The following is a 26,094-nucleotide window of genomic DNA, read 5'->3' on the forward strand; positions in this document are numbered from 1 at the left end:
AAGTTATGTGCTTCACATTAAATAAGGACATAGCTGAGTTTAAAGTGTGCTGAGCTTCTAGAGGTTTGAGAGAAACCACTCATATAGCTTTGGGCACTCTTGTTGGAATATTTTAAAACAAATCCTTTGCCTAAACCAGCTCCTTCATGTGCATTTCAGACACTCGCTGGCTTTTTCTTCAAACTACCGCATTTGAGAATGGGTACCTGCCAGCTTATCTTGGACTGAACATACAGTGTGACATCTAGAGGATAAAATATCACCAGGAACACTGGACACCTAAGTAGATTATTCATCTGTCCTTTCTATAGTCTCTGGTTACAAGAGCCCCATGGCAAGAGCAACAAGAAGATATGCAGATCCTGCACTGCTCTGCTCTTTCTGGGTCTGAACATTAAAATGCCTTTGATAAAGGCAAATCTGGAATCAGACGGTTCATTTCAGGTTCAGGATCTGCCCCTGACATTTTTAGGTTGCTAGAAACCTTGCCAAAGGAGGATCAGGCCTCTAAAATGTTGGAACATCCTGTTGCACCTGTGTGACACACCGATCACCGTTCTTAAAAGCCCTCCATCTTTCCTGTCTCCCATTTGTTTTGCCCCATCTTTACAGACTATAACTAGATGGCCAGGTACAACTGCTGTGACATTGATACAAGCAGGGAGATATAGGTCCAGTGCTTCAGGAATACTATTTTCAATGGGAATTAGATGCATCAGCCATCATACCTCAGAGGATCTAGGTGTCAAAGACCCTTCCTCTTGCAGAGTGGTATGCTTAAAATGGGAAGGGGCCAGACACAGAGAAACGCTCACAAGTCCATCTCCTTGACCCGAACTCTTCTCTCTCTCTTCTTATTTGTCAGGCCCTGTTGTGTTATTTTTCATCTACATCTTCTCTCATACAATTATAGGATTTCAGGGAGGAAGTGACCTCCAGTGGTGTCTAGTTCAACCTCCTGCTCAAAGCAGGGTGAGCCATGAGATCAGAACAGGTTGCTCAGGGTTTTATCCAGTCACATCTTGGAAACCTCCAAGGATGGTGACCATGCAGCTGTCCTGAGGCCCATGTCTGTCTCTGTGGGAACAGCATTTCACTGCCTGAAAGACCCACCTCACGAAGCCCCATCTCTTCCCCAGTTATGTTCCTGCACCATATCCCAGGAGGTGGTGCCAATAGGGACTGCAAGTGCTTATCTCCTTCATGGGATGACTTAGGAGGTGACTATGCTGAGAGGGCAACTGACAGACAGGGAAATCACTCTGACTTTCCCTGGTGACAGCAGGATTTTAGTCAGGGCCTGACTTAAATCATTAATTCACAGCCCTCAGGTTCTTTAAAGAGTTGTGATAATGGGCTGAGAAGAAAATACTATCCATTTTCTCTTGGCAGGACTGTAACAGCATGACATGGCACCCATCAAATTGGGGAAAGAACAGGGATAATCTTCTGAACGAGAGAAAGACAGAAAATCTGCCCAGAAGAAACAATGACAGAAGATTCCTCCACATATGCAAACACAAAGAGGTCAATTTAGATTTAGTTTTTTTAACATGTCTTTATTGCTTAAGGACATTTGGCGAGATAGCCATAACATAAACCTCACGTCCAGCATTACTTGGCAACACATTTCCCAGCTGGAAACAAAATAAATTGAATTTTTTTCTTTGTGCAAATGCCACATTTTTTGGATGCTACTTTGGAAACTAATCAAGAGGTGGCTGCTCAGCATGCCTCTTCATTCTTGATGGCTTTTTAGTGCAAAAGAGCCAGCAGCAACTTTCTGAAGTCCCCGGAGGTATCAGATCGGACAGCTTCAGCTAAGGACTTCTTGTACATTTGCTGGAACTTCTCCTTTATTGCTGGCAGGTCGCTCTGAGGAGACATCAAGAGCCTCTTTAGAAGAGTGGGATGTGCTTTGAGTAATATGTCCTGCTCCTACCAAGACCTCTGGGGTCTGATCCAAGGTCCACCACAGCTGGTGGGAGGAGGAGAGGAGAAAGCAGGAGGTCTAAAAATCTTCAAGGACTTTCAGCTTAACATTTGGATTTGAGGTAAGCCCATGTCAGATGGTGTGGTGAGGGGACACTAGCTGGGAAGAAGCCTATGGGCCCATGTGGAGAGCCGTGCCAGTGCGGCCGGGGACATCTTTGCCTGGCACTCAGCAGTGCCATGTGGGCGCAGCCTTGGTACCGGACAAACTTGCACAGGTCACTGTGAGCTCCTGGGGCCACTCCATTGTGGCAAGCCAGGAAAGAGGCACTTCCAGGAGTATGGCTAAAACAGAGTTTATTCCATACACAGAAGTAATTTTCTGGTTACTGCAGAGGGAGAATTAAACACCTTTTCTTGATCTTTCCTGTGAAAAGGCACCCACGGCATGGGTTTGATCTTTATCACTGTGGGTTTTAAATGTTATCATGATTGGACTGTGTCTTAACAGAGAGAGTGCCCTGGAGCCTAATTTCTCACACTGCCGATTACTGAGCAATATGCTCTCCTCATCCCTGTGAAGGACTCATCCTTTATGTCAAGACTGAAACAGCCCTGGAGTTACAACCTACACAGCTTACAAGGAAGGAAGACTTAAAGACTGTGTTTAAGATCTCAAATGTCTTGTGCATTTTTCTGATTTTTAAAATTACAATTATCTCCTTTGGCTCTTTATTTTCCTTCCCTCCTCCCCATCTGTTTTTCCCAGCTGGAATCAGAGACAATTAGCAACATATGTTTACAAGCAATTCTCAATTTGGGAACTGCTGCTTTATCATTACTTAACTAGGAATGTACTTTTACGCATCCTATTGGGGCCAGACCGCCCCATGGGTTAGTTTTAACCAGGTACAGTTGACTCCACTTGAAATTGCCAGTATGCTTTCTGGTTTAGTTCTTTTGAAAACAGAAATAGATGCAATATCAAAATTAGAGTTGCCTGGGTACAAAAGCAGAGTGTGACCACCGATGGAACTGGGCTGACTGAGCACATCATCTACCAGGACTCACTCCATACCCTCTACATTTGTATTTCTCCCAGAGCTGATGTGAGGTATTACAGGTTGCAGGGTATCCTACCTCAGCCCTGGTCACAAGGATGCGAATCAAGGTCTCTTCATCAGTTCCAGCTCCTTTCATCGACTTGTACAGAAGTGTAGCGAAGTAACCTGGGCAGTCTTTGGCACAGCTGACTAGAGAAAACAGTAAGAGGCTTCATTATACTCGTATATTTACACTTTGTGCTACATCTTCAAGGACAAGAGAATAAATAAGGAAGAAATAAAGGAAACTCCCTAGGGTTTATGCTCAGACATATGAGCTGCTAGGCTTTCATTTTGTGACTGGTCCCCTGTCAGAATGCAAGGGGGTCTTGGAGTCTGAGCAGGGACGTACATTTCTCCATGAGGAAAGCATGTTACACAGGGATTATCAGCACTGAGTACTCTGCCATTCCACAGTGAAAATGAAAGGAATGAGAATGAGCATTTGCCCCTCTGGAGTTCCTGTTGCCCATCTGTTCTTGGTGTAGTTGCTCACGCTGCAGCTCACAGGAGCAAGATTTGGGAGAGCGCAGATCCAGATGGATAACAGCAATACCGGTAAGCTAACCAGAACCAGGGCACAGGCTTAAATACCAGTCATGGTGATCCCCAGTGCCAAATTGCTGTTGAGGACCCTGTACATTTTTGTGGTAGCTGGCTAGCACACTTATGACGATGCTCAGGCATCCGCTGGAAGTTATCAACAGCCATGGCCTCAGGGGCAGCTTGGAGGTGGCCGCCCTGTGTTAGAGGGCAAGTAATTGAGATATGTAAAGGGGAGCTGTGTCTAGCAAGTTTTATTTCTAAAACCAAGGGGTCAAACTCAATACTGAAAACTGTCTCTTTTTTTCCTGGCAGATATGTCAGCCCAGTTTAGGGCTATCTTGATGGTTGTGGCCAGGCTGTACTCAGACTCCCAACAACCAATGTCAGAGGATGGAAGAACTAGAAAAGAACTGACTCTTTTTTTTTTTTTTTTTTTTTTTTACCAAGAGTGAGATAAGCCTTCTCCAGATCTCCAGATGTTTCACTTTTAATGGATTCTTCTATGTCCTTCCCACACACCTACAAGGACAACAAAAAGGAGCCATAAGAGCTGCTGTCTGTACACGTCATCCCACTGCCATAAAACCAGCATCAGATTTAGGATCCAATGGCAGAAAGCCAATTAAGATCCTTTAGAGACTTTCCAAGGGAGTAATTCAAGGGCAAATGAAGTCCTCCTCTGGTGTAAGTGTTCACAGATTCACTGGTACCAAGAGAAGAAGGTCTATGCAGCCAGGTAAGGCACAGTGGTTAAGAGATGGATAACCTACATCAGGCAGTCGCACGTATCTGAGGTCTTCTAGGACAAAAAAGCTGCAGCTTCTTCTTGAGTGACCCCTAGTCAGGAGAAACTGTTTGAGCTTCCTCTAACCCCTCTATCAAAGGCTCAGGATGGCTCCCACACAAATAAGATAATTTTTGGAGCTTTACCAGCTCTATGAAGTTCTGTTACTTATTGTCTTTGGCTTCCCAGGGAAAGTTTACAAGCACTGCAGTTGTTCCCGAGTTTTTGTATTATTCTGTAGGAAAGGGGAAAAACAGACTGCCACTTCAAAACCGATTTTATCCTGACTTTTGTGAACTTCTTGAATCTCAAAGGCTTTTACTTTGCTCTGTTTTGCCTCTCAGGATGGCCCTGCATGGTTCAAGACTCTAGTGGACTTTTATATCAGAGCTGGGAGACAACGCGTACAAGGCAGCAAGGGGTACCTTCTAGGTACTTAGGCTTAAGTTCTGCAGATCCCCAGCCTGGTTTAGATCTTGCCCTATTTATCTTTCCAACAGCAGAGGAGGACTGATGTTTGCATGGCTCTAACCCTGGCCCACTCCTACTTCAAGTACAGCCAGGCAGGATGTGGTGGATCAGTTTGGGCAACCTGATCTCCTTGGCTTTAGGAATCAAAAAGCCAAGGTAGCTTGGCTATCGGAGCATTTAACTGAACCCCCAGGATTTGGGCCACTCTGAGGGAGAGAGTATCAGTTAGTGACTGGGTTTGTTCTCCTGCCAGCAACAAACCAAAACTTGGATTAAGCTGCAAACATTTTTCCAACTATGGGTTCCTTATTATGCTGACACTGAAATATGGCCTTGACTGGAGTTTTTTTCATCTTCAGTGCCTAGGGTTACAGTTTTCTGATGAACTCAGAGTCATTCTAGGGAAGTTCAGGACTGTGAGCGAGAGGCTGGAGGGGGGACCCTCTCCTGAGAAGAAATGTCACTGCTGAGCTTCCACCTCACTGCCAGGAGAAGGACCTTGGGTCTCCCATTGCTCCTCCAGGTGAGAGGTCTCAGTGGGGCCCAGGCACAAGTAAAATGTCCCTGCTGGGTGACACAGGGAGAAGTACCAAACAGCTGGGATCCTGCTGCCTACTTTGCCTTATGTTTGGAGACAGAGGAGAGCACAGCAAAGTACCTGCAAAGGCTGTCTGCCCAGCGTGGGCAGAGAGAAAGAGGCTGGAAATGTGCCTCTGCCCAGCCAATATGAGTGTGTGAAGCAGAGGGATCAGGAGGAGAGACCTTGCCAGGCTCTGCTTTGGAGGAGAGGAAAAGACCTGAAAAGCAAATCCCTGCTTCGGGGCAGGAGTTTGTGAACCTGTCCCTTTGCTGGTCCTCCTGCAGGAGTGGGGACATCTGCCATCGTGCAGCTGTGGGAAGGGAACAACATCACGACATTTATTTGACTGGATGTTGTGTAGATTATGAAGGTGAATAGGTTCTTCACTGGCAGAAGATACAGCTTTTATCGCCTATTTCCATAAGATCAGGATCCAGTTGTATAAAAATGTTTTCCAAGCTCCTTAAAGCGTTCAAGAGATTTTAAAATGGCAAAGAAAGGATCGCCTGCTCTACATGTCATTGTAGGGTCTGCAAACTACATGTCAGGCCTTATGCAAGCCACATTGCAGAAAAGAACTCACCTTTTTGTAGGCTTCAAAAGTAGCTCTCAGCTGACTATAGCTTCTCTTTGCTAAGACCACATTGAAAGCCAGCTCTTCTGTTCCCCAGCGGCCTTCTCCTGCCTTAAAGATTACACGTTATTTTTTTTGAAGCGCTTGTTTATTCACAGTGGAGACAAAAAGTCAGTCAGAGCCCTTGATCCACCAAGCTCCAGCCTGTGCCCCCCTTGCTCATCTCCTCACACTGCCACCGCCCTGGTGCTTGGTGTGTTTAGTCACCCCCGAGGCAGCCCTTGCTGTGCAGCACGGGGCAAAACGGGATTTTTCTACGATTGCACTTACTTTATACAGATCGGTGGCATCTTGCTCAGCGAGCTCTGCGTTGACCTGTTGGGTCTCATCTCGGGTTGCCTACAGAAAAGGACATGACCGTAAAAAAGACCAGACGAAGTGCTGGTTACATTTCGTAGTGGAGAGGAAGATGGTCAGTTTGTGGCCCTCGGGAATATTTTCGTTATAGTTTTGCTGCCACCTGCTGACAAATGCCTCCTAAAGGGGCACGGTGGGCTCGGTGGCACAGCTTTGAACGGCCTGGTCACCTTCACCGCAGCCCTCGGTTTCGCAGACTTTAGAGGTGAAGCCTGCAGGGTAGGGTTTATCTCCCAGTTTTATTTGCTATGTCCTGGGACCCTAATGAGATTGCAGCTGTGATGCCTCTGGAGCAGGACGGGACTATGGGGGTGGGCAGGTGCACGGCATCAGACCATACCCTGCGGATGCTCCCCTGCCCGCTGGTCCCCGTATCCCCAGACTCCTTGCCATGCCACGGGTGTTCCCGCTCCCTCCCCTAGCCAGCATGTTTATTATTATATCATTATTATATTGCATATCATAATTACATTATTATAAATATCAGATAATACTTATGATTACTCAGGGTAGAGAAAAGAAAATATCTCCATCAGGTAGCTGCATAAGAGGAAAGCCCCCAGCCTTACCTCTAGCACAGTGACTAATATCTTCTGTAGAGAGCCACTTGTGTCACTTTTAACGTCAGACTCTAGATCCTTATCAAAGACTGTGGAGAAAAAAAAACCTGTGAGGGTTCACCCAGTGATAAAGGCTTCAAATGAAGGTGTTTGAAAGACAATACTACTTACACCGTTTGTATGCCTCCTTTATGTTTACAATTTCCTATGCAAACAAACAAAAATATTTAGAAATAAATAAATAAATTAATTAATTTAATGAATAAATAAGCAAAAAACCCCCAGCAAGTCAGGACCATGCCCATGTTCTGTGAAGCGTAGCAGGCGTGGGAGTGGGAGAAGCTGAATTCCCATTCCCCGCTCATGCTGGGACTCACTGCAGCACCGAGATGGGGCTCAAACCCAGCCCAGCATTTCAAGGGATGCCTGACTCGTGCAGCCATCCCTCCGGTTTCACTTGTGTTTAGGCATAAGCTAGAGGCCTTTTTGAAGAGGATCATGTTCCCATACCTGGCGGGAACCACCTCTGAACGGTCAGAACAGTGCCAAAGCTGCCTTTAGCAGGTACCCAGGGATTTCTCTATCATCAGCGTTGCCTCTGTGCCATCCATGGGAGACATGAGTAGGACCAAGGAAGGAATTTGAATTATATTGCTCTTAAGTCCTGCAAGAATTTCAGCGTCGGTATGGCAACCTTACTGACGCAGCCACTGACAACAGGCATTTCAGCCACGGAAGCTGCTCTGATCCCTACTCCTCCTCCTCCCCAGGGGATGCTCATCGTGAGCTCTTTGCCCTGCTGCCTAAGGAAGGCCACGCATGATGTCCCGACCTTATTGTTTCGTGTGCAGAGAATCTCAATCAGCAGTGACTCATCTGTCCCAGCGCCCTTCATTGCCTTCTGAAGCTCTCGGGCCTCGTACTCGCAGGGCAGGTCCAGCAGAGCCAGCACAGCCTTTTCAAAATTCCCACTCAGGTCTCCCTTCAAGTCCTCTTCCAAATCCTGCAGGGATAATCAGAAGGGTTAGCGCAAAAGCTGAGGTGGGATTAGAGGGTTTCTTAATTTGTTCTGGGGAATTTCATGATTTCAAAGCTTCTTCTGTATCAAAAAGGGACAAAAACATAAAAAAAGCCTTTAAATAAGTGGACTTTTTTTTTCCAGAATAAATTCCCTAAAAATTTTTGTTTTGGATTGAATGAAAGGATTATCCCATCTTCAAATACCAGCCATTATCAGTCCAGTTTTGACTCTTACTTATTTAAATAAATGCAAACTGGTGTATTTAAAAGTTTAACAGGAGACTTTACTCTGAAACACAACGCAGAAACTTCCTGCTTCGAAACAGCTGCAACAGAAGGGATCAAACTTACCAAACTTCTCTTCCAGTTTTGGTTAAAATTGACTTACTAGAAAAACCAACAAATTTCAACAAAGTGCTTTGTTGCCAAGCAATCAGCATTTTCTCCACCAGAAAAAAAATCAACTTTCTGTGATATGACCTCCTTAATTCAAAATTTAGTAAGGGCTCACAGAAGAACTAGCTGTCGTATGTACACTGAGAAGGATGCCTACCGATGATTTATTTGAAGCCCTACCTGCGGTTGACATTTCCTGTAGTACGGGAAGTACTTGACAAGTTTGGAACAACAAACAAGAAGTCCAGCTCTAAATCTATTGTTCTTAAGTACCCTCTTACACAATCGCAAGGGAACACTCAATCTGTTCAAGTCAGAGGCTGACATGGGTGTTGGAGCAGTTTCAAGGTGCGCACCATGAACCTTGCTTCCTCCAGCAGCAGGAGAACGACATGGTACAACTGGCGGCTCCTTCCCCAGAGATTCAGGCTGCCCAGGAAAGTGAGAAGGGTTGCTACATGCTGATGTAACCGGGATGCCTCATGGCATTTGCTCACTTCTAATGTCTATTTTTATTAATCCTCGTTATAGAACTAAATCTATAGTGTTTATGTAACCACCATCTATCATGCTTGCTGTAAGTTTTACATATAGAAGGCTTTCAGGTTCAGTGCTGCCTGTCTTATTAACGTTGATTAATGACTAATGAGCAAGCAGAACTTAAGAAAATACCAATTTAATAATAAGCTCTGCAGGATTCAGCTGTTTACCTAAATAATATATTGGAAGCTTTGCTTTTCTTGTACACAAAATCATTAAGGCAGTCTATGTTTCTTCCTCCAGAAGTCAAGTGCCCAGTGAGAATTCCTAGTTTTGCAATGTCTATTCTGCTTCATCACTGGAAGAAATCAATACTACCTCTATTAAAATCAACAAAAATATAACGATGTAAGACCAAATAGTTCCTCTGAATTTGCATCTGGTCTGAGAGGGATTCTGACTTAAAATTTCCCTTCTACATTAATTTCTTTTCTGAAAGTGGTGAAGATGAAGACAAGCTGAAATATTTTTTATTTCAGTTATGAGTAATTTTCTAGCTCTTCCAACTTTGATTAAAATGCTCTGATCTGGTTAAGGCTGGTTTCAAAAAGACTCTGAGGCCTAAGATTAGAAATACAATTGGTATTTTAGGAGATAAAATAAATTGCTGAATCAGAAACTAACTGGTGTCCTCCTTAAATCCACTGTGCCCTTGATATTTTCAGTAGAGGCCTGTAGGCTGTATTTCTAGCAGGCATGCGGTTTGAAACAGAGAGGCCATTTATTTTGAAATACCTTGCTATACAAAGCCTTGTACTTCTGTTTTATTTGTTGTCTCTGCGCCGATGTCCGACTTGACAAGACTTCAATAATTTTCTTTTCATCGGTTCCTGAAAAAGAAGTTGTGATTAGGTATTATTGAACCAGGAATCTAATGCAGAGGAAAGAAAACATGATCTCTAAAGAGAAAAAAATTGCTATCCATATATCCCCACTGGTGCCAACTTTAGGATTTGTAACATCTAAGATTCTGTTGAAGATATATTTAACTGTAGTCGGCTACAATGTTCAGACCATAAAATAAAACTTCACCATTTCGTGCCACTCATATTTTCTCAGGGAAATTGAGTCTTCTGTTTGAGAAGGTCAGACACTGCTCCTAAAATCAGGGTTATGCCAGCGCCCCTAGGCTGACATACACATTTTTGTGGCAATGCTTTTTTGAGTAGTCCCGAGGGATCAGCCACCAGATCCAGTTCATTAAGTACAGGAATGCTCGTGCCGGCACAACGGAACAAACAGCGTGGGGCAAGAGGCTGGGGTAAGTGAGGATGTGGTTAAATCAGCTTCATTAACCCACAGCCGGAATGTACTGCCTGTACAAAATGGGTCGTGCTTTGCGCTAAATGGAGTCAGGAAGAGGAACAAGAACCAGCCTTCGTGGTTTGAATCTCTGCTGATGCTGTTTTGCTTGGCAAAAGTAAGTGAGAGTGAAGTGGGAGCATGGGGTGCCCTGGTGATGGGCACCACAGCAGCTGCATCTCCTGGGAACACGCGGGGGAATTGAACAGGCAGCCCCCCTCCAGGAGAAAGCCCTCGGCCAGCTTTGAGCTGTAACTTACGCCATGGATGGAAGCAGCTTACTAAAGGCAATGACCTTGTTCTTGTACTTCTCTTGCCCTCAGCCATATAAACAGATGTTTGCGCTAAACAAAGCTGCTGGAAGGCATTCGTTATGTTTGTGGCTAAAGGAACAGGACCATGCTGATGTTATTTGGATGCCCAAAAGACACAATAGACTAGTTAGTGCATTTGCAGGTGTCTTGGTGCACTTGCGTCTAAGGGCCAGCAGCTTGCCTCAGGCATTATTTCTTCAAGACAAGTATTGAAATAGAGAATGTGTATCAGGAGATACCTATGACCCTGCATGTGACAGGCACAATGCCAAAATGCCCATAACATATAAAGGGTTTAGACAGCAGATCAAAAGCATCAAGCTGTATGCTAGGTCTGCTGTTGCATGTACATCATGCTGGTGGACACTGCCACGTGCTCTCTTTGTGCTCTTCCATCTGTAGCTTCTACCTACTGGACTTTGTGCTGTGCTTCATCTCAGGCTCTTGGGAGCAGGGACCTACAAGGGTTTCCAAGGAGCTACCAGTACAAAGGATAAAAATACAAATTATATTGGCATTCAACAGCAGCCGATGCATTTTCATCCCTGGGTATTGCCACCATGTACATGCAGGGTAAGTTTAGGGCATCTTGACCAGTTCTTCCTGCTTAGAAACAAGGCAGAAGGCATGTTCCAACTTTAGAAGGAAAAGCACACCTATCTGACAATGTGGGGTTAAACTCTCAGTAGGAGAGTCCTCTGGGGAACTGTCTTGAGGGGGCTGAGTTGATAGGACAGGAACAGTTCCTAAAATTCAGCACTTAACTAGCTGATTCTGAATGGAATGGAATTTCTTCTGAAAGGAAGAAATGCTTAAATACATGTTGACTGTGCAAATGCCTGGAGTGAATTAATAACTTATTGCTCTCATGTGCTGCCTAGCTGTTCTTCTTCTGCTGGACATTGTCACCTCCATGGACCTAAGGATCCCGTGAACACTGTGCATTCCTCATTCACATCAGTGCACAGTCAGCCAGCTTATTTCAAACTACCTTAGAACATGGTGGGAGCCAGTATTTTTGGTTAAAAATCACTGATGCAGATTGAGAGCACCGTATATCCCTTTCAGCTGATGAAGCTGCAGTGGGCTCTGATGAACATACAGAGGTAGTGATGTTTTTTACTGGTCCTTGAAGGCCTGGGAAAGGACATATAACCATGACCTTAATCAGACTTGACTAGCTGGACCTCATGACTATCATATCAGTGTTGACAGCTTGGTGTTCCTATTGCAGGGAGCAAATATCATATTTATCCCAATCCCCTGGAGCCAAGCATTTAACAAACTAGATCTTACCAGTCTTTGAGGTCCAAGTTGGCTTCCCTTCCCATTTATCTTAATCATATAAAACTTCATGGGTGTGCATGTTCTTTGAGTCAGTAAGCGACAGAAAGCATAAAGACTACCTGAAACTGGTTGGAACAGTTGTTTTGCCCTAAGTTTATGTATATGCTTTTTATTATATTGGATCACCCTTTGTAGAAAGAAAAAGAGCTTTCTTACCTGCTCCTTTGCAGGCACTATGTATTTTCTTGGCATCTCGTTCTGCATCAAAACCATGATGATGGCGTTTATTGGTTGACTAGGAAAACAGAGGGACAACAGATACATGGGAAAAAAATTTGCATTAGTGCCTCTGAATGACAGCAATTTGGGCCACATTCTTGCTTGATCTTTGTTCACACCATCTAAACCATGAAGTTCATGCTGGACTTTGCTGAAATATGGTATCTATCACTAGGGTTCCTAGAATGGATCCACAAATAGCTGTCACCACATGACACACAGTGCTGATCCTATATAACTTTGCTCTGCCAGTTCAGACTTATTCAAATAATTTAAATGTAATAACTTCATACTAGGCTTCTTCATGCCAGATCAAATATTATTTGTTTGTACCACTTGAACAATAAGCCAATATAAACACCTTATCAGATGCATACAGAACTGGGCCCTGTCTCTGCAGTACGTTTGTAAGTACTGGGAGCTTACAATCCCAATCAGCTGAATAAAAGCTGGTCCTGCAAACCTTTCTTGCATTGACACGTTCATGCAAACAAGATAACTGGAGATATATAATATGATAAAGCTGGTGTTTTTTTTATTTTGGCACAATAGTACATGTGGTTACCTTGAGCTAAATCTATCAGGGATAATAACTCAAAGTCCACAGCCGCAGCAGCAGTTTACAGCCTGACATATCGATGTAAACGGAAAACGATGCCTGTTCCTACTAATCTGACAAACTGAATCACAAGGGCTGAAGTGCTGGTACACCCTTTATTCTGCTGTTTCTCAGACAAGGTTTAGAAGTATTTGAGACCAGGAGGTCAGCAATGTTTTCAACTATGCCTAAACTCTAAAATAATACTGGAAATTAGGTTCTAGGCTCCTACATCAAGTAAAACTATATGCACACCACGGACTCAGGGGGTCTAAGTGGGCACTGCAAGCGCTTTGGCATTTCCATTCAGATAGCAACACGTGAATCAGACTACTTGCTTTGCAGAGCTGCCAGGCATTGGTACCACTACTGTTAATTAAGGGTTATGATACCCCAGGGCATGGCACTCTGCTCTCCACTAATTTAAGGGTTATGACACCCCAGGGCATGGCAGTCTGCTTTTAAGCCCTTCTGAAAATGCCACCAGCCTACTGAAGACTGGAAAAGGCTAAATGCCTGGTTAACCTCCTTGTCTTTGGGGATAGCATAGGGCAGAGACGATTCCTGAAAGACATTAGACAAAAGATCATTCTGCTTGTGGGATAAAGAGAATTTAGCCATATGGCTGTGGGCCATGCTGTGCCATGTACCCATCTGGCCAGAGAACAACCTGTTTTTTTTATAGGTACAGGTATAGCCTGGAAGTCTGTTTGTTGGTATCCTTCAAAAGTCTCACGCTGTGATCTACTAGCTCTGGTGGAAGAGCTACAGCTCTGGATAAAGGAGTCCTCTGTCAAAAGACAAAGGATTTTTTCTCAAGGAGAAAACCCAAATCCAGTCCCTACATTGCATTACCAAAGTACCTGTGTCACAGAATAAAGGCCATTTAGGTACCTGGCTTTTCTAATGCAGTTAGCCGGGATACAACTTACTGCTAATGGTAGCTGCTGTAGTGCAGCCGTCTCACTGAAATTGCAAGTTATTTTTACAACAATAGCAATTAATAAGGTACAATAACAAAGCAATAATTTCTTTTGGTCTCCACAGCACAAGGTAAACACTTTCATTGCCACATCATTATCCCAAACGTTGCTTGTAAACATGTGTCCTACTGTATGCTCTGACACACACACATGCTTCTCTAGACCCTTCAAACAAGGTAGAAATAGATATATATAAGTAACTAGTATTTTCTAGTGGGAGATTTTATTTAACAGTCTTTAAATTTCTCAGGAATTTTGCCAAAAAGGAAAAGGAAAAGCACAAAATTAGCCAACAGATGCACTGATCACTGTCTTTAACCAAAATGAATTGCATTCACATTTTTCTATTATGATAGGCTGTAGGTGTCTCTCCTTTGATGGAATCACGTACAAAAGATACATTTTTGCACAACATGCTTGAAAATTTAGCAGCCTTTTCTTCATTTCTGATTGCTACACCCTCATTTTCATTCTTGTGAGAACAAAATTCACCTTTGTTCTCTGTAATATCAAAACAAACAACGATAGCTAACCAGACTCTGTGGGTCATGAATTTAGGGGAACAGAATAATGGGATCCCACAGTACAACGGAAGTTTATTCTGGATATACAGCCCCAGGATGCAAATGCTGCATGCAGAATGGGCCTCTCTGCTGAAAAGTCGTACAGGCACGGTGTTGACACAAAGAGTGTGGTCCAGGTGCTTCTCAACATGTGGCGGATTCAATGAGCATCATGGTGTAACATTCAGGAGGATGCTCTGCTGCCTGTTCAATTGAGTGTGCCCCACAGACAGCAGTGTGTGCTTCCAGTATACTCTTCCCCTCTCCATAATACCAAGTTTAACATGCAAATTGTTTTTAAACACTTCAGTCCATACTTTAACATATGATTAGTAGTATTGTCAGAGTTACCACTATGTTGGGTAATGCACTCCTAATTACTTCTTGCATCTGTATCATGCACCTTGGAGCAATCCCAAAGGACACTGTAAGATGGAGAGACAGTATCTCTGCCTTTCCCCTGTGCCATGTGGAAAATTGTTTGTAGGAACAGGGTACAATATCTGAATGGAGTAAATGATGGTGACAGTAAGATATTGTTATTTTTGCTCTATAGTGTTAATATGCTCTTCAGATGATGTTCTAGCCACTCATACTTTTGATCCTGCTGTCTATGTTAGGCAGCCAGTACTGAAGTTATTCTAGAGTTGCTTGCAAAGTATTTCTTTGCGAGGGTAAGGACCACGGAAGCAGCTGAAAAGTCAGCAGAAAAAGGGACAATTCTGGACCACAAAATACAGAGAAAAGTGCTAACCTATCAAATGCATAGATTGGACTACTTTGTACTATCCAAGTGCCATTCTAATTTATAGCCCCCCAAATTCACTCTAACAATATGAGTTGAGAACTGTTGCTCCACATTCACTTTCTCCTGACCTGGCAAAAGATGCACTGGCGAGAAGTGGAGGAAAAAGGCTTCATCTGGCATTTGCTCCAACTTTTTAGTCATTCAGCCTGGACAGAAACACCTACACAAACACCCAAAGGCAAGGAGCCGGTTTGGACTTTGCTTTGCCTTACCCACCAGCAGTGCTGGGCTGTGGGTATTGCCCTTATCATGCTAACGCTGCTGTCTCTGCAGCTCCTACTGCCCCAACCCCATCACAGATGCATCTGGTCCTGGTAATGTCATTACTTTGGGAGAGTGGTTTGCATTCTTATGCCTTGATGGCTGGTTAGTTATGCTCAGGTTTTAGAGAGTCTCTAAATTCTAGGTGCAACTTGTCATTGTAGCTGTTGTGTTTGTGCGTAGCACAGTTGCAACAGGCAGGAAAATGGTAGCGCCAGCGACTGAAATAACATTGTGGATTTATGAGGATTCATAAAGACATAAACAAAGAAACGTATTTCTTTTCAAGGGGAAAATCATGCAGAAGGGAAGGAAGGCCTATTTCTTAATGTTGTTCAGGGCATGTTTGTTTTAAAGCACCAGAGGAATCTATTGAGTCAGCTCTGCTAAAGCCTCTGATAATGAGAAACTGTCAAAGAAAGGGTTAAGAAGGAACAAGAAAGCTGACATTGGGAGTATGAAACTATGTGTCTTGATAAACTTGTCCTTGCTGGAACAGACATAGCCAATAGGAATTAGTGCTGTAGCTAAGATAAAGAAGTATACTCGTTAGAACTGATTTTGTGGCCTAGATAATTGCTTTGAAGACACTGCACATACTTCAAGGAACAAGGTAAAAAGTTCAAGCTAGAGGAAGACTTTGAGCCTTCATCTTTAAGACCCTCAGTGAAGACCACCAAAAGGTAGTGTGCAGATGCAAGAAGGAGTGGTCGTGTTCTGAGAAATATCCCACCTCTTCTCAGAAATCTCATGAATATATATGTCCTTGCCATGAATACATATGTTTGTACTATATAAATTTCTAGTAAAGTGCTCAGTAGGTGTGCATGTTAGGAGGAGTGATCCCCCACACATGCAGTGCTGAATAAACAAATACCTGCTTAATAGTCACCTTGGCTATCGAGTTATTTATTCGAAACTTCCCGGCATCACCTCCATCCTCAAATAAATCACTGTAAAACATTAAATGATCTGCCTGGGGGCTATCACCCTTATAGTACTGTGTGTAATATTAGCATGAGTTTATAGATAGGAAATCTGATACTCTGGGTAAGTGGCTGTCAAGGCCAACTTCTGAGTCATCTGAAAAGCCCTGGTTAAAACTCACTACCACTGGGTCCCAGCCTTGAGCTTGCCCACGGACACACAGCCTTCCCATGCAGGAGAAGGGAAGTTGTTTCAGAACTGTACTGCTTCCTACCCTGCGGATTTTGACAGGTGGATTTTCCTGCAAGGGATAAATGGCAAGAGAAATAGATGTTTAATACCATTTGTAACTTGTAGGCATTTTTCTTTAAAAAATATGGGCAGAATTACTTTAATACAATTCTTGTTTTAGAGTTAGGATCTTAGATTAGATTTGAGTAGTTAATGATTCACAAGTGTTATAGCAATTTTGGTGATAGCATGATGTGGAGTCTGAAATATCAGGTGGACAGATTGCATACAAATTTTGCAGCTGGACATAAGATGTAAGGCAACTTGCTTTCATAAATTGGTCCAGCTCCATCTACTCAGTTACTTAATTTTCTTCTATATTTCTCTCCAATAGTTCTATATTAATTGGTGTAACCAGAGTTCTGGTAGTAAGAAATCTTCACTTCCAGCCTAGCTGATTCATGGCCTGTGTCCACTTGTTTTTTCTGCCAACAATGTTCCTTAGCTTGAACAGTTTTTGCCTCACTCAAGCATATTTTAGATGACAATCATTTTCCCTTGCAGCTTTGGCTATAATTGCCACAGATTTATTTCTATTAAACTGGATAGATTATAAGTGATCTAAAATTAACACTTCTACCTTGTTGTAAAGCACATTGAGTATTTTTTCCTACTGTAAATTACATTTGACTTTAAGGAGATGTAAGATGAGTTTATAGTTGAAGATGGCCTGCAATGCTTTCTGAAGACAAAATCCAGTATCTTCCTTGAGCTGAAGACAATTAAGCTTGCAGTACAAAGTGCTCATCTCTCAGTGGACGAGAACAGAAGAAACACTACCATGAGCATGCCAGGTAGCTTCGTGTATTGCAAAAGACAGACCATGTACCCTACCTGAAAACAGCTGATAATACAGCTGAGCAAGCACAGCTATTTTTCCATTTCGATCATCTCAAGCAGATGCCACAACCATGCTCAGGAACAGAGGTTTATGGAGGAGTGCTGTCAAGACAACAGAAAGGGTAGCTGCTCGGGATGCCACTGACAGTGCTCACCTGCCGCAGCCCTAACACAGATCAATGCTGATAATGTACATGAATAAATGCAGATGCAGACCCTTACAAGCAGTTCAATAGAAGAGCCAGCAGGGATGTGGCTGCTGACCAGAGCAGTCGAGATGCAGGCAGGTCTAATAGCCATGGGCAGAGCTCTGAAAAGGGCTGGATTGATCTAGGGATGTTGACTGCCTATCCCAGTCTTCATTTTTGCCAGGTCCATTTTATGTGCTTTATTTAGTAGATGTCTAATTTCAAGCTTCTCTTTGGTTTCTATTTTCATTTTTCTTTGGCTTAATAGAAATAAAAACTAAATCTCAAAATGGCAGCACATAGAAAGGGCAGACTGACCCAGCCATGCTCTTTACAGCACTGACTCTTGCATGTGAGTGGAGTCTGGAATAAAATTTATGGCAGTATTCAGTTGTCTAAATGTAGGTATCTGGTGCTGTTAGAGATGCCCCAGGGTAAGCAGCCCACTGCCTGTCAGAAATGAGCGGTCTCCTGCGGGACCTGCATCTGTCAACCCGGTGCAGATGCCTCACATACCTCAGGGCATTATCAATGGTTACTGGAGATGGGCAACAGAATCATGCCACAGCTATTTCACCAGTTTTCCTATTCTTCACATATGTTTGGTTATATTCACAAAAATGCACTGGAGAAAACCAAGGTTTTAAAAAGAATGACATAAACCAGTTCCATTTGCAACTTTCCTTTCTACCAAGGAGGTGAGCACCAGAAACCCCTCTGCCTCGTTTTGCACAGATTTACATCTCCTGTCTGGCTGATTTTGGTGTCTCTACTGTCCACTGCAGCTGAAGCAATTCCTGTGATGGGCACAGGCACAATGGCCTAGCACTGTGTGGATTCCCTGGTGTCTTATAAGGGTTGAGCTCATACCTCAGTCTTTTGTTCAGGAGATTTCTAATACAGTCTTCCTCTTCTCAAGATTTTCAAGAAACATAAGAGGCTGATTTTCTGTATTCCTCTTTTGTGTGGAGAGGAAAATTTATTGTCTCTTTCTATCAAGAAATGTCCCAAACCATCTAGTCTCCTTGTTAGCATAATAAACAACAGGACTTGGGTGTTCATCTCGTTAGTTAAATTGTATCCAATATACTATGATCATGGAAGACAGCTTTTGGCAAATCAGCACCTACATGATTAATTTTTTATCAGCTTATATATACTCAGGATTAATTATTTATCCTGGCAGAAACCTTTAATGAGCTATAATGCAACTGGAATCCAAGGTTGACTAGACTAACAGTACTGGGTAGGAAAAAAAAAAAAGGGCATGTTGTCTTAGATCTTGCGGTTTTAGTCTTCCAGTACAACACACGTTGTCAGGATAACATCCTGTCAGCAGAACAAACTCTGAACTCCCACCCAAAGGGACAATCTTAGTGACAAATAGCCCAAATCCTATCACTCATTTCCAAGCATTTCCGTGTGTTAAGAATAAAATCCAAGAACAAACATGGGAGTAGGCTGCTGTATTTTGATTCTGATCTACTTCCAAAGACAGACTGAAAACATGATGCTACATTTGTACATCAATAGTGTGATTTACTAGAACAGGCAATTCCAGTCATAAACATTTTTTTTCTATACTTCATGCTACCTTAGGCCCCTTTGAACTGGATCAATTTTTGGATCATAGCAGAAGGTATAACAGGAATAGTCACAGACTTCTACTCCTGTATAAAGTATATTATTCTTTTATAATATTGTCACCTTATTTTAAACCTGTGCATTCCTAGTAGAAAATATACCTGCTTGCTTGTGTTAGTTAAAAAAAACAGTGGAGACCGGAATGAACATCATAAGAGAGGAGGAAAATCCATTTCAGCAGTAGCATCCAACCCGCCAGACAAGCAACATACGTCCCCCATCCATGGCAAAGAGCCTGGGGGACAGGTATCACATGGCTCAGGGCTGTGGGTGGGAGAGCTCTCGGAGATGGTGGGCAGAGGATCACCCCTCCGACGGGAGCCTCTGGCTTTGCCACAGGATGGACAAGGGCCCTGGGGCAAGCTGGCAATGGGGCCCGGCGACCTGTGGCTGCTTTCTGTGGCAGCGAGGCCCTGGGACACTGGGACAGTCCTGTTCCTGGCTGGGTCAGCCAGCCTGGCATTGGGGCTGCAAATATTCCTGGGGGATAAAAGGGTGACTTCCTCAGAAAGCTCCAGACTGTCAATCAGAAAGGGCAGAAAACAGAGAAAGCCCATTTCATTTCAGTGTATAGGTACTTCCATGAGAAAAACTTCCAAATATTAGAGCTCTTTAATATAGTGGAAAAGCAAAAGAAACAAAGAGCAATTACTGTTAGGCAAGGTTGGGTCTTATCTAACTGGGAAAGGCTCTTCAGGGGTGAGGATATCTGGTCATTAGCAGATGGTGGGTTCACCATCTCCTATCACCCTTGCATCAAAGAAAGATGTTCTTCTGCAAGCTCTTCTTCACTGAAATTCAAATAATTGGGCTCAATAATTCAGGTAGGAATTTACGTATGATGTAAAGGCTTTTAGCACACAAGTCAGAGTAGATGGGCACTAACTTTTAAAACAGAAGTGTTTTAAAACAGAAGTGAACAGCTGTGGCATGTTGGCAGTGGGGCAGTATCAGCAAGCACCCAGGTTTGTGCTATGGTAATAAAAAGGTGGGGTTGATAAACACCTTCTTGACCTATGTCAACTGGCAAGCACTACCTGAAGGACTATGTGTGTCCTTTTGACCGCAAGATTTCTTCCTCTACTGTTTTGCAAAACATACCTGTCATTTTTGTTTGTTTGAGAAATTTTCTCAGTCAATCACAATATGCAACTGGAAAATTGCCATCTGCCTCCTTGACTGCTCAGAGAATGGTATCAACGTCTCTGAATGCCAGCCCCCATCTGCCAGGCAGGCTGTCACTCTCCCAAATGCTTACGGCTGTTTTAGGTCTAACAGCTGCACAACAGCAACATGCACTGTTGGGCTAGCTTGTTGCTGAGAGTTTGTCGCTATCAGGAACAAAACAATTTCTATATGAATCTATACTGGATAATACAATACATGTAAGTCATGTATATTAGACTTTGTTACTCAACAGACTTTGCACTGACTCTGTGCCTCTTTCCAAAATGAGAGGTGCAAATTTTCTACATCTGAGACTAAAACTACTGTGACCATAAGATCTTAACAGAATTAGTCACACTGACTTTTGGCTATTGCAAACAAGTGGCAAACAGCGAAGCTAATTGCTCTATCAGTTATTTAAACTGCAAAATTAAAACCATCTTCTTTCCTACAATGTCCCTCCTGTTTCTAAGTAGCTGTTAATATATCATCTCATAATACCTTATGGCTAATTTTTTTATCCACTCAATTTATTCACAGTCATCACCACGACAGTGGTTTTTTTAAGAGAAAAAAAAACAACTTTGGGGGGGATTCTCTCATGGCTGAATTTTACACTGTCCGGTTTCTTGTGGCTGGTGGAACTCCTTAACACAGATCACTTTTAAAATCAGAGTTAGCTACCAGGGTACCATGCAGTGGGAATGTCAAAATTGCAAAACTGCAGCTTTTATTTCCAGTGGGCTTAATCCAGATGCTTAAATACAGACACCTTTGAGATACCAGAACCTGCATAGGGCTGGCAGAGGTGACACAGGGTGGACAGGGACCTGACTCCCTCCGTGCAGCAGCTGAAGCCAAGGCAGGAAATGATGCTAGAAATCTCCAGAGACACCATGCCTGTGTTGAGTCACGAGTCACGCCTCACATCACTTCCTTTTAATATGTATCTTGCAAATGGAAGCCACAAAAAAAAAAGGCAAGCAAACAGCTTTATTCACCTAGGACCAATCTAGAATTTCAAGTCTGGAATAATCATCTGTTACACTGGGAGTGGACTTGGCTACTTTTATTTTATTGACCATAATGCTTGTTTTGAAAACATTTTGTATGCTGGGCCATTAGGGATAATGATACCTAAAGGGATTGGAAACTGGTATATTCCACCTCTTTTTCAGCTGAGATATCAAACCTCTGACTTGCATACTGATACAGAGATAAGTCAAGTGTTTTTATGTATGTTTTATTAAAAATTTTACACTCGTTAGCTCAACTAAGACTTGTGATGCGTTCTGGTAAGTTAACATTGATGGAACTGAAGTAAATTCTTGTGTATGCCAGCACCAAAGCTAATGTGACTTAAGTATACCTATGCAGGGCTGAAATACATGGACACAATCTTTGGGAACATCATACTGACTCTTTCATGTATTTTGAAGTTAAATTATTTAAAAGGAGAAGAACCTGAAGGAAGTTGCACCCCACCAGGGAGGCCCCAAGATTACATGCTTCTCCCCTTAGTCCCTTCATTGTTTTTAAAACATTCCTCTGCAAGATGCATTACCTAAACACCATCTATACATTCATAGACATGTAGAAGGGTTGCTACTATAGAGACATTGCGTGTTTAGTGTCCGACAAACCAACTGTGTCTACTGAACTTGGAGGTTTCTGTGTTTAACTCTTTTCTACCTCACAGGGTGGAGGAAGCCTCAAGATACTCCCCGGTCAGCTGAATCACCTAGAGCAGCGGTAATCAGTCCATTGCTTCAGTCAGTAGTCATAGTTAACAATAAAGGCAGAGTAATTTTTCTGGATAGTAACAACAGAACTTGGTAGAATATACTAAAACTGTTGTCTACAAAGAAGATATTTTGGAATTGTTTATGTTTTTGTAAAACATAATTGTTTGGCCTGTTTACATTATGTAAATCATAAATGTAATGACCCTTTGATACTTCAGATGGGTTCTTTTTTTTGCCACAAACACATCATAAATTTTTCATGGGTAGATGCTTGTTAACACCTACCACAGCTGCACTCACGGGATAGCCTCAGACCTAAAAGAAACAGTAAATATCCTGGATAAAAGGGAACCATGGAAATGAAAAGAATCTGCCACAGCTCTTGCCCAGTGTTGGGTGGTTGAACAAGAAGTTATTTCTGTCTTCTGCTGACTGTGGGCTTATGGCCAGGGACTGAACAAGAATCGACTGTCACTGAATATTGGTATGCCAGGGGAAGCAACAAATAGCAATTGTTGAGCTTTGTGATGAGATAATAAAATCATGCTCTGGTAAGAATAACTTGTACTAAGGAAATATTTCTACAAGGATAGAAACGTCCACAGGCAACACAGAGGTCCTTGTGATGTTTGTGAGCTTATGCCCAAGAGGACTCCTCAGGCAGGTATGTTCCCCAGGTTATACTTACTTTTTTACCTTCAAGTTCTCAAACCATCTGGCCCACAACAACCTGCCACTCCCTTCTTACATTATAGAGTCCTCCCTGGCAGAAGGTTTGGGCTGCTTTACAATGAGAAGATGAAACTCCAGGGCATCCTAGAGAGTCTCAGAAAGTGGTTTAAATTCAAAACAAAGAACTCACGCACCCTCTAGATTAATTCAAGTCACAAACATCACAGAGAACAACAGAATAACGCATAGAGAGTCTTCTTGGATTCTTGAGAGAGAGAAGGTTAAAAACCGATCACACAATTTCACAAAAGTCAAAATCAATCAAACTTTTCAAACCATCGTATCATCAAAATCATTGCTGCTATTCCCAAAATGTCCCCAAAGCACCTTGCTTACAGCACAGCAGCTACCCAGATTTTCAGGTGCATTGATTCTACTTGTAGTAATTTTGAAGACAGCAGAAGTACAGATAAGCTTGATGCAAGACTTCAAACAGAGAAAATAATTAGAGACTTTATATCTCCAAGGATATGCAGTCAAAAACTTTGTCTGATTGTAGAAAAAGGGACCGGATAGAGTTCAGAGAGCAAAAAGCATGTGGAAATACACAGATTTGGAGCTGAAATGTTGCATCAGGTGCAGCTCTTAATTAAGAGCTCAGTTTCTAAGAGAAAGGTACACTTTAGAGATGGCTGGAAATTTTTTGTTCAAAGTATTTTTTTTCAGTAAAATTTGATAATTTTGTTCAAATTAATATGTTCAGGGAGATACTAATTTTGATGAAAGTTCCATTTTCAAATGAGACATTCTGATATAGCTGAAAAGTTCCATTCTAATATCCATGAAATGGAACTTTTTCTTTGAACAATGCTTAGCTTTTAGTGAAAACTTCATTTAATAATGACATTTTTAAAAAAAGTTTTAAAACCTAAATCCATATAACCAAATCAAATACGTCGCTTGACACAGATGACTAATTTTATATTTCTCCCAGCAGAATTTGGGCTATTCAAAAAAATTCCACTTCTGAAATTTCAAAGCAGACAAAATCTTGGAAAGATGCAGTATTCAACAGAATGAAACAACGCAGTTTTACCCAGCTTTCTAGTGCCAATATTGATCATGAAAGAGGAGCTGCCTCTGTGCACTGCAGTACCTCCCAAAGCCACCATAAATCACAGCAACAGGTGCTGCAACGCCACAGTGCCCCTTTCATCCTTCATAAAAAAGGTGCTTACTGGCTCATTTGCTGACAAACTGGTAGTCCCTATGGTTGGTTTCCGTATATCCTCTGTGAGTATGTAAGACTTGCTCTGGAGGTTTAAAAAACACAATACATAAGACACTCACGAACCTACAGTTGCAAAACACGAGATTAGGAGAAAGAACAAACTGCAGCTGAAAGGTTCTGTTAAGAACTTAATATTTTCAGGCTGTTCCAGAAGTGGTTCTCTGATACAGATGCAGGCATTTCTCCAAGATTACCTGTAATTTCCTAGGAACAAACACAGAATGATGCAATTCCCAGATGAGTCACGGGCTGAATCATGGGATTCTCTTCCAACATGGGCTTGCACCTCTTCCCACTGAAGCCTACAGCACAACTCTGGTGTACTGCACCTACACCCACGCTACCTAGTTCAGCATGGAGCTCATACAACTGCTAAGCCTGCTTCGGGTGCAGTGCTGTGATCTCTCTTGCCATAGACAGACCTCAGCTGGCTAGTTTAAACCTAAATTGAGTATGCTTTCTCTACACTGCATTCAGTGTACCGTCCAGTGAAAGGCTCTCCAGGGTCAGGACCCTGAGGAGATGCCTGCCAACAACCCTACGATGTGTACTTATGTGGACACATGGGGCTGTGCAGCAGAAGCCTTCTTGGCCTTGTTTCTGTGCAAAGACAGGTTGCTGAACTGCTTGCTTCTCTCCCCTTACGCAAGCAGCCAGTCTACAAAAGGATGGTGTGGAGATGGGACCATCCAGCCTTTCATAGGGAGACAAAAATCTCCTTGGCTTAGTAGCTGGATCTTTGTGCAAATAGTACGGGCTCTCTTGCTCAGTCTGCCAAAGAAAATGTCCTGGAGAGCTGGTCCAAAAGGAGCAGATGCTTGGCATCTTTCAAGGCCTTGTTGAATTTGAATTAAAAAAATAGCCATGTAATAAAATAATATAACTCTTAGAGAAACAAATGTAACATTAGCCTCTACCAGCAAACAGGCTGTCTTCTGTTGACACATACTGTAAAACTGCAGGTTTTCAGCATTCAAGGAGCAAATACGCTGCTGAATAAATACGGCCCTTTATCCATTAGTTTTAAAAGTGGAGCTAAAAACCCCCAACTTCTTCAGAACAAGCTACTTAACTTTCAGAAGGATCAATCATTCACAACTAGCACACACAAACTTTTGACAATCAGGTTGTTCTGAGGTTAAATTATCTTTATGCAGATTTATGTGTTTATTATTAAACACCCAAATGTTAGCCAAAATTGTCTCAGTCAAAACTCATATGATAATTTGATGTAGTAAATCCTGACACCTGGATTTTAATCAGGCCCTTCTGTGAGCACCACACTTTGAGATTACTCCTGCCCTACTATTCAGTGATAAACAGCCAAATTTTGAAAGTGTTGGCCTTTGGGACAGGAAGTTTTTCTTTAAGGAATCTTTAAGGAATTATTTTACTGTTCAGCATGTTCCAACACAAATTTGCTAAACTAATGAAAATTAGTTTTCCCATGACATCCTACGCATCATTTCTTTTTCTCAAAATTAAAGTGCTGCCCTTTTTAACTAAGCCACAGTGAGCATTAAAACACTCAGAACCTGTGTGTTACAGTAATAGTTTTGTTATTCATGTACTGCAATTAAGCAATGCTACCAGCTACATACAATTTTCCCACCCACACTTAAAGTAGATTTTGAGGTTAAATCTTCATTTGCAGCTGTACTAATGCCATTTAAAGTGAAAATTGACAAAAATAAAAACAGGAAATTGTTGCATTCTTGACAATCCAAATTAAATAACTACTTACATGCGAACTGCCCATTTTTCCTTAGTCTGAGTGTGGAAGATGCAACTCTTCTGCTCTTCAATAAAACAAGCATACAGATGGAATAGTAAACTTTTACTACAGCAGCTAAATCCTACCCAACCCTGGGTTAATAAATAACTTCTGACATTATTTACATTCTAGTCATTTCAAGGTGGGGTGTATTCATCATTACCTGGTGGCTTTGTTATCCCTACTATCTAATATCATATCCTGTTGGGTCATGGAGCTGGCTGGTTTCTCCAAGGA

The 26,094-nt window shown here is 42.5% G+C and overlaps 1 protein-coding gene across 1 annotated transcript; it reads right to left on the minus strand.

Moving 5' to 3' along the window:
• Positions 1 to 1,539: 1,539 nt before the first annotated feature.
• Positions 1,540 to 25,886, minus strand: ANXA13 (annexin A13). Its single transcript, XM_009709054.1, has 11 exons — positions 25,828 to 25,886; positions 12,043 to 12,121; positions 9,659 to 9,753; positions 7,800 to 7,970; positions 7,139 to 7,172; positions 6,977 to 7,056; positions 6,321 to 6,389; positions 6,000 to 6,101; positions 4,025 to 4,100; positions 3,073 to 3,185; positions 1,540 to 1,875 (listed from the first exon to the last, which is right to left on the minus strand). The coding sequence occupies exons 1-11, from the start codon at positions 25,840 to 25,842 to the stop codon at positions 1,756 to 1,758; spliced, it is 954 nt and encodes a 317-aa protein (XP_009707356.1). The 5' UTR covers positions 25,843 to 25,886; the 3' UTR covers positions 1,540 to 1,755.
• Positions 25,887 to 26,094: the final 208 nt, after the last annotated feature.

The sequence above is a fragment of the Cariama cristata genome, unplaced genomic scaffold (assembly GCF_000690535.1).
Source record: "Cariama cristata isolate BGI_N322 unplaced genomic scaffold, ASM69053v1 scaffold19711, whole genome shotgun sequence".
In the NCBI taxonomy this organism is placed as follows: domain Eukaryota; kingdom Metazoa; phylum Chordata; class Aves; order Cariamiformes; family Cariamidae; genus Cariama; species Cariama cristata.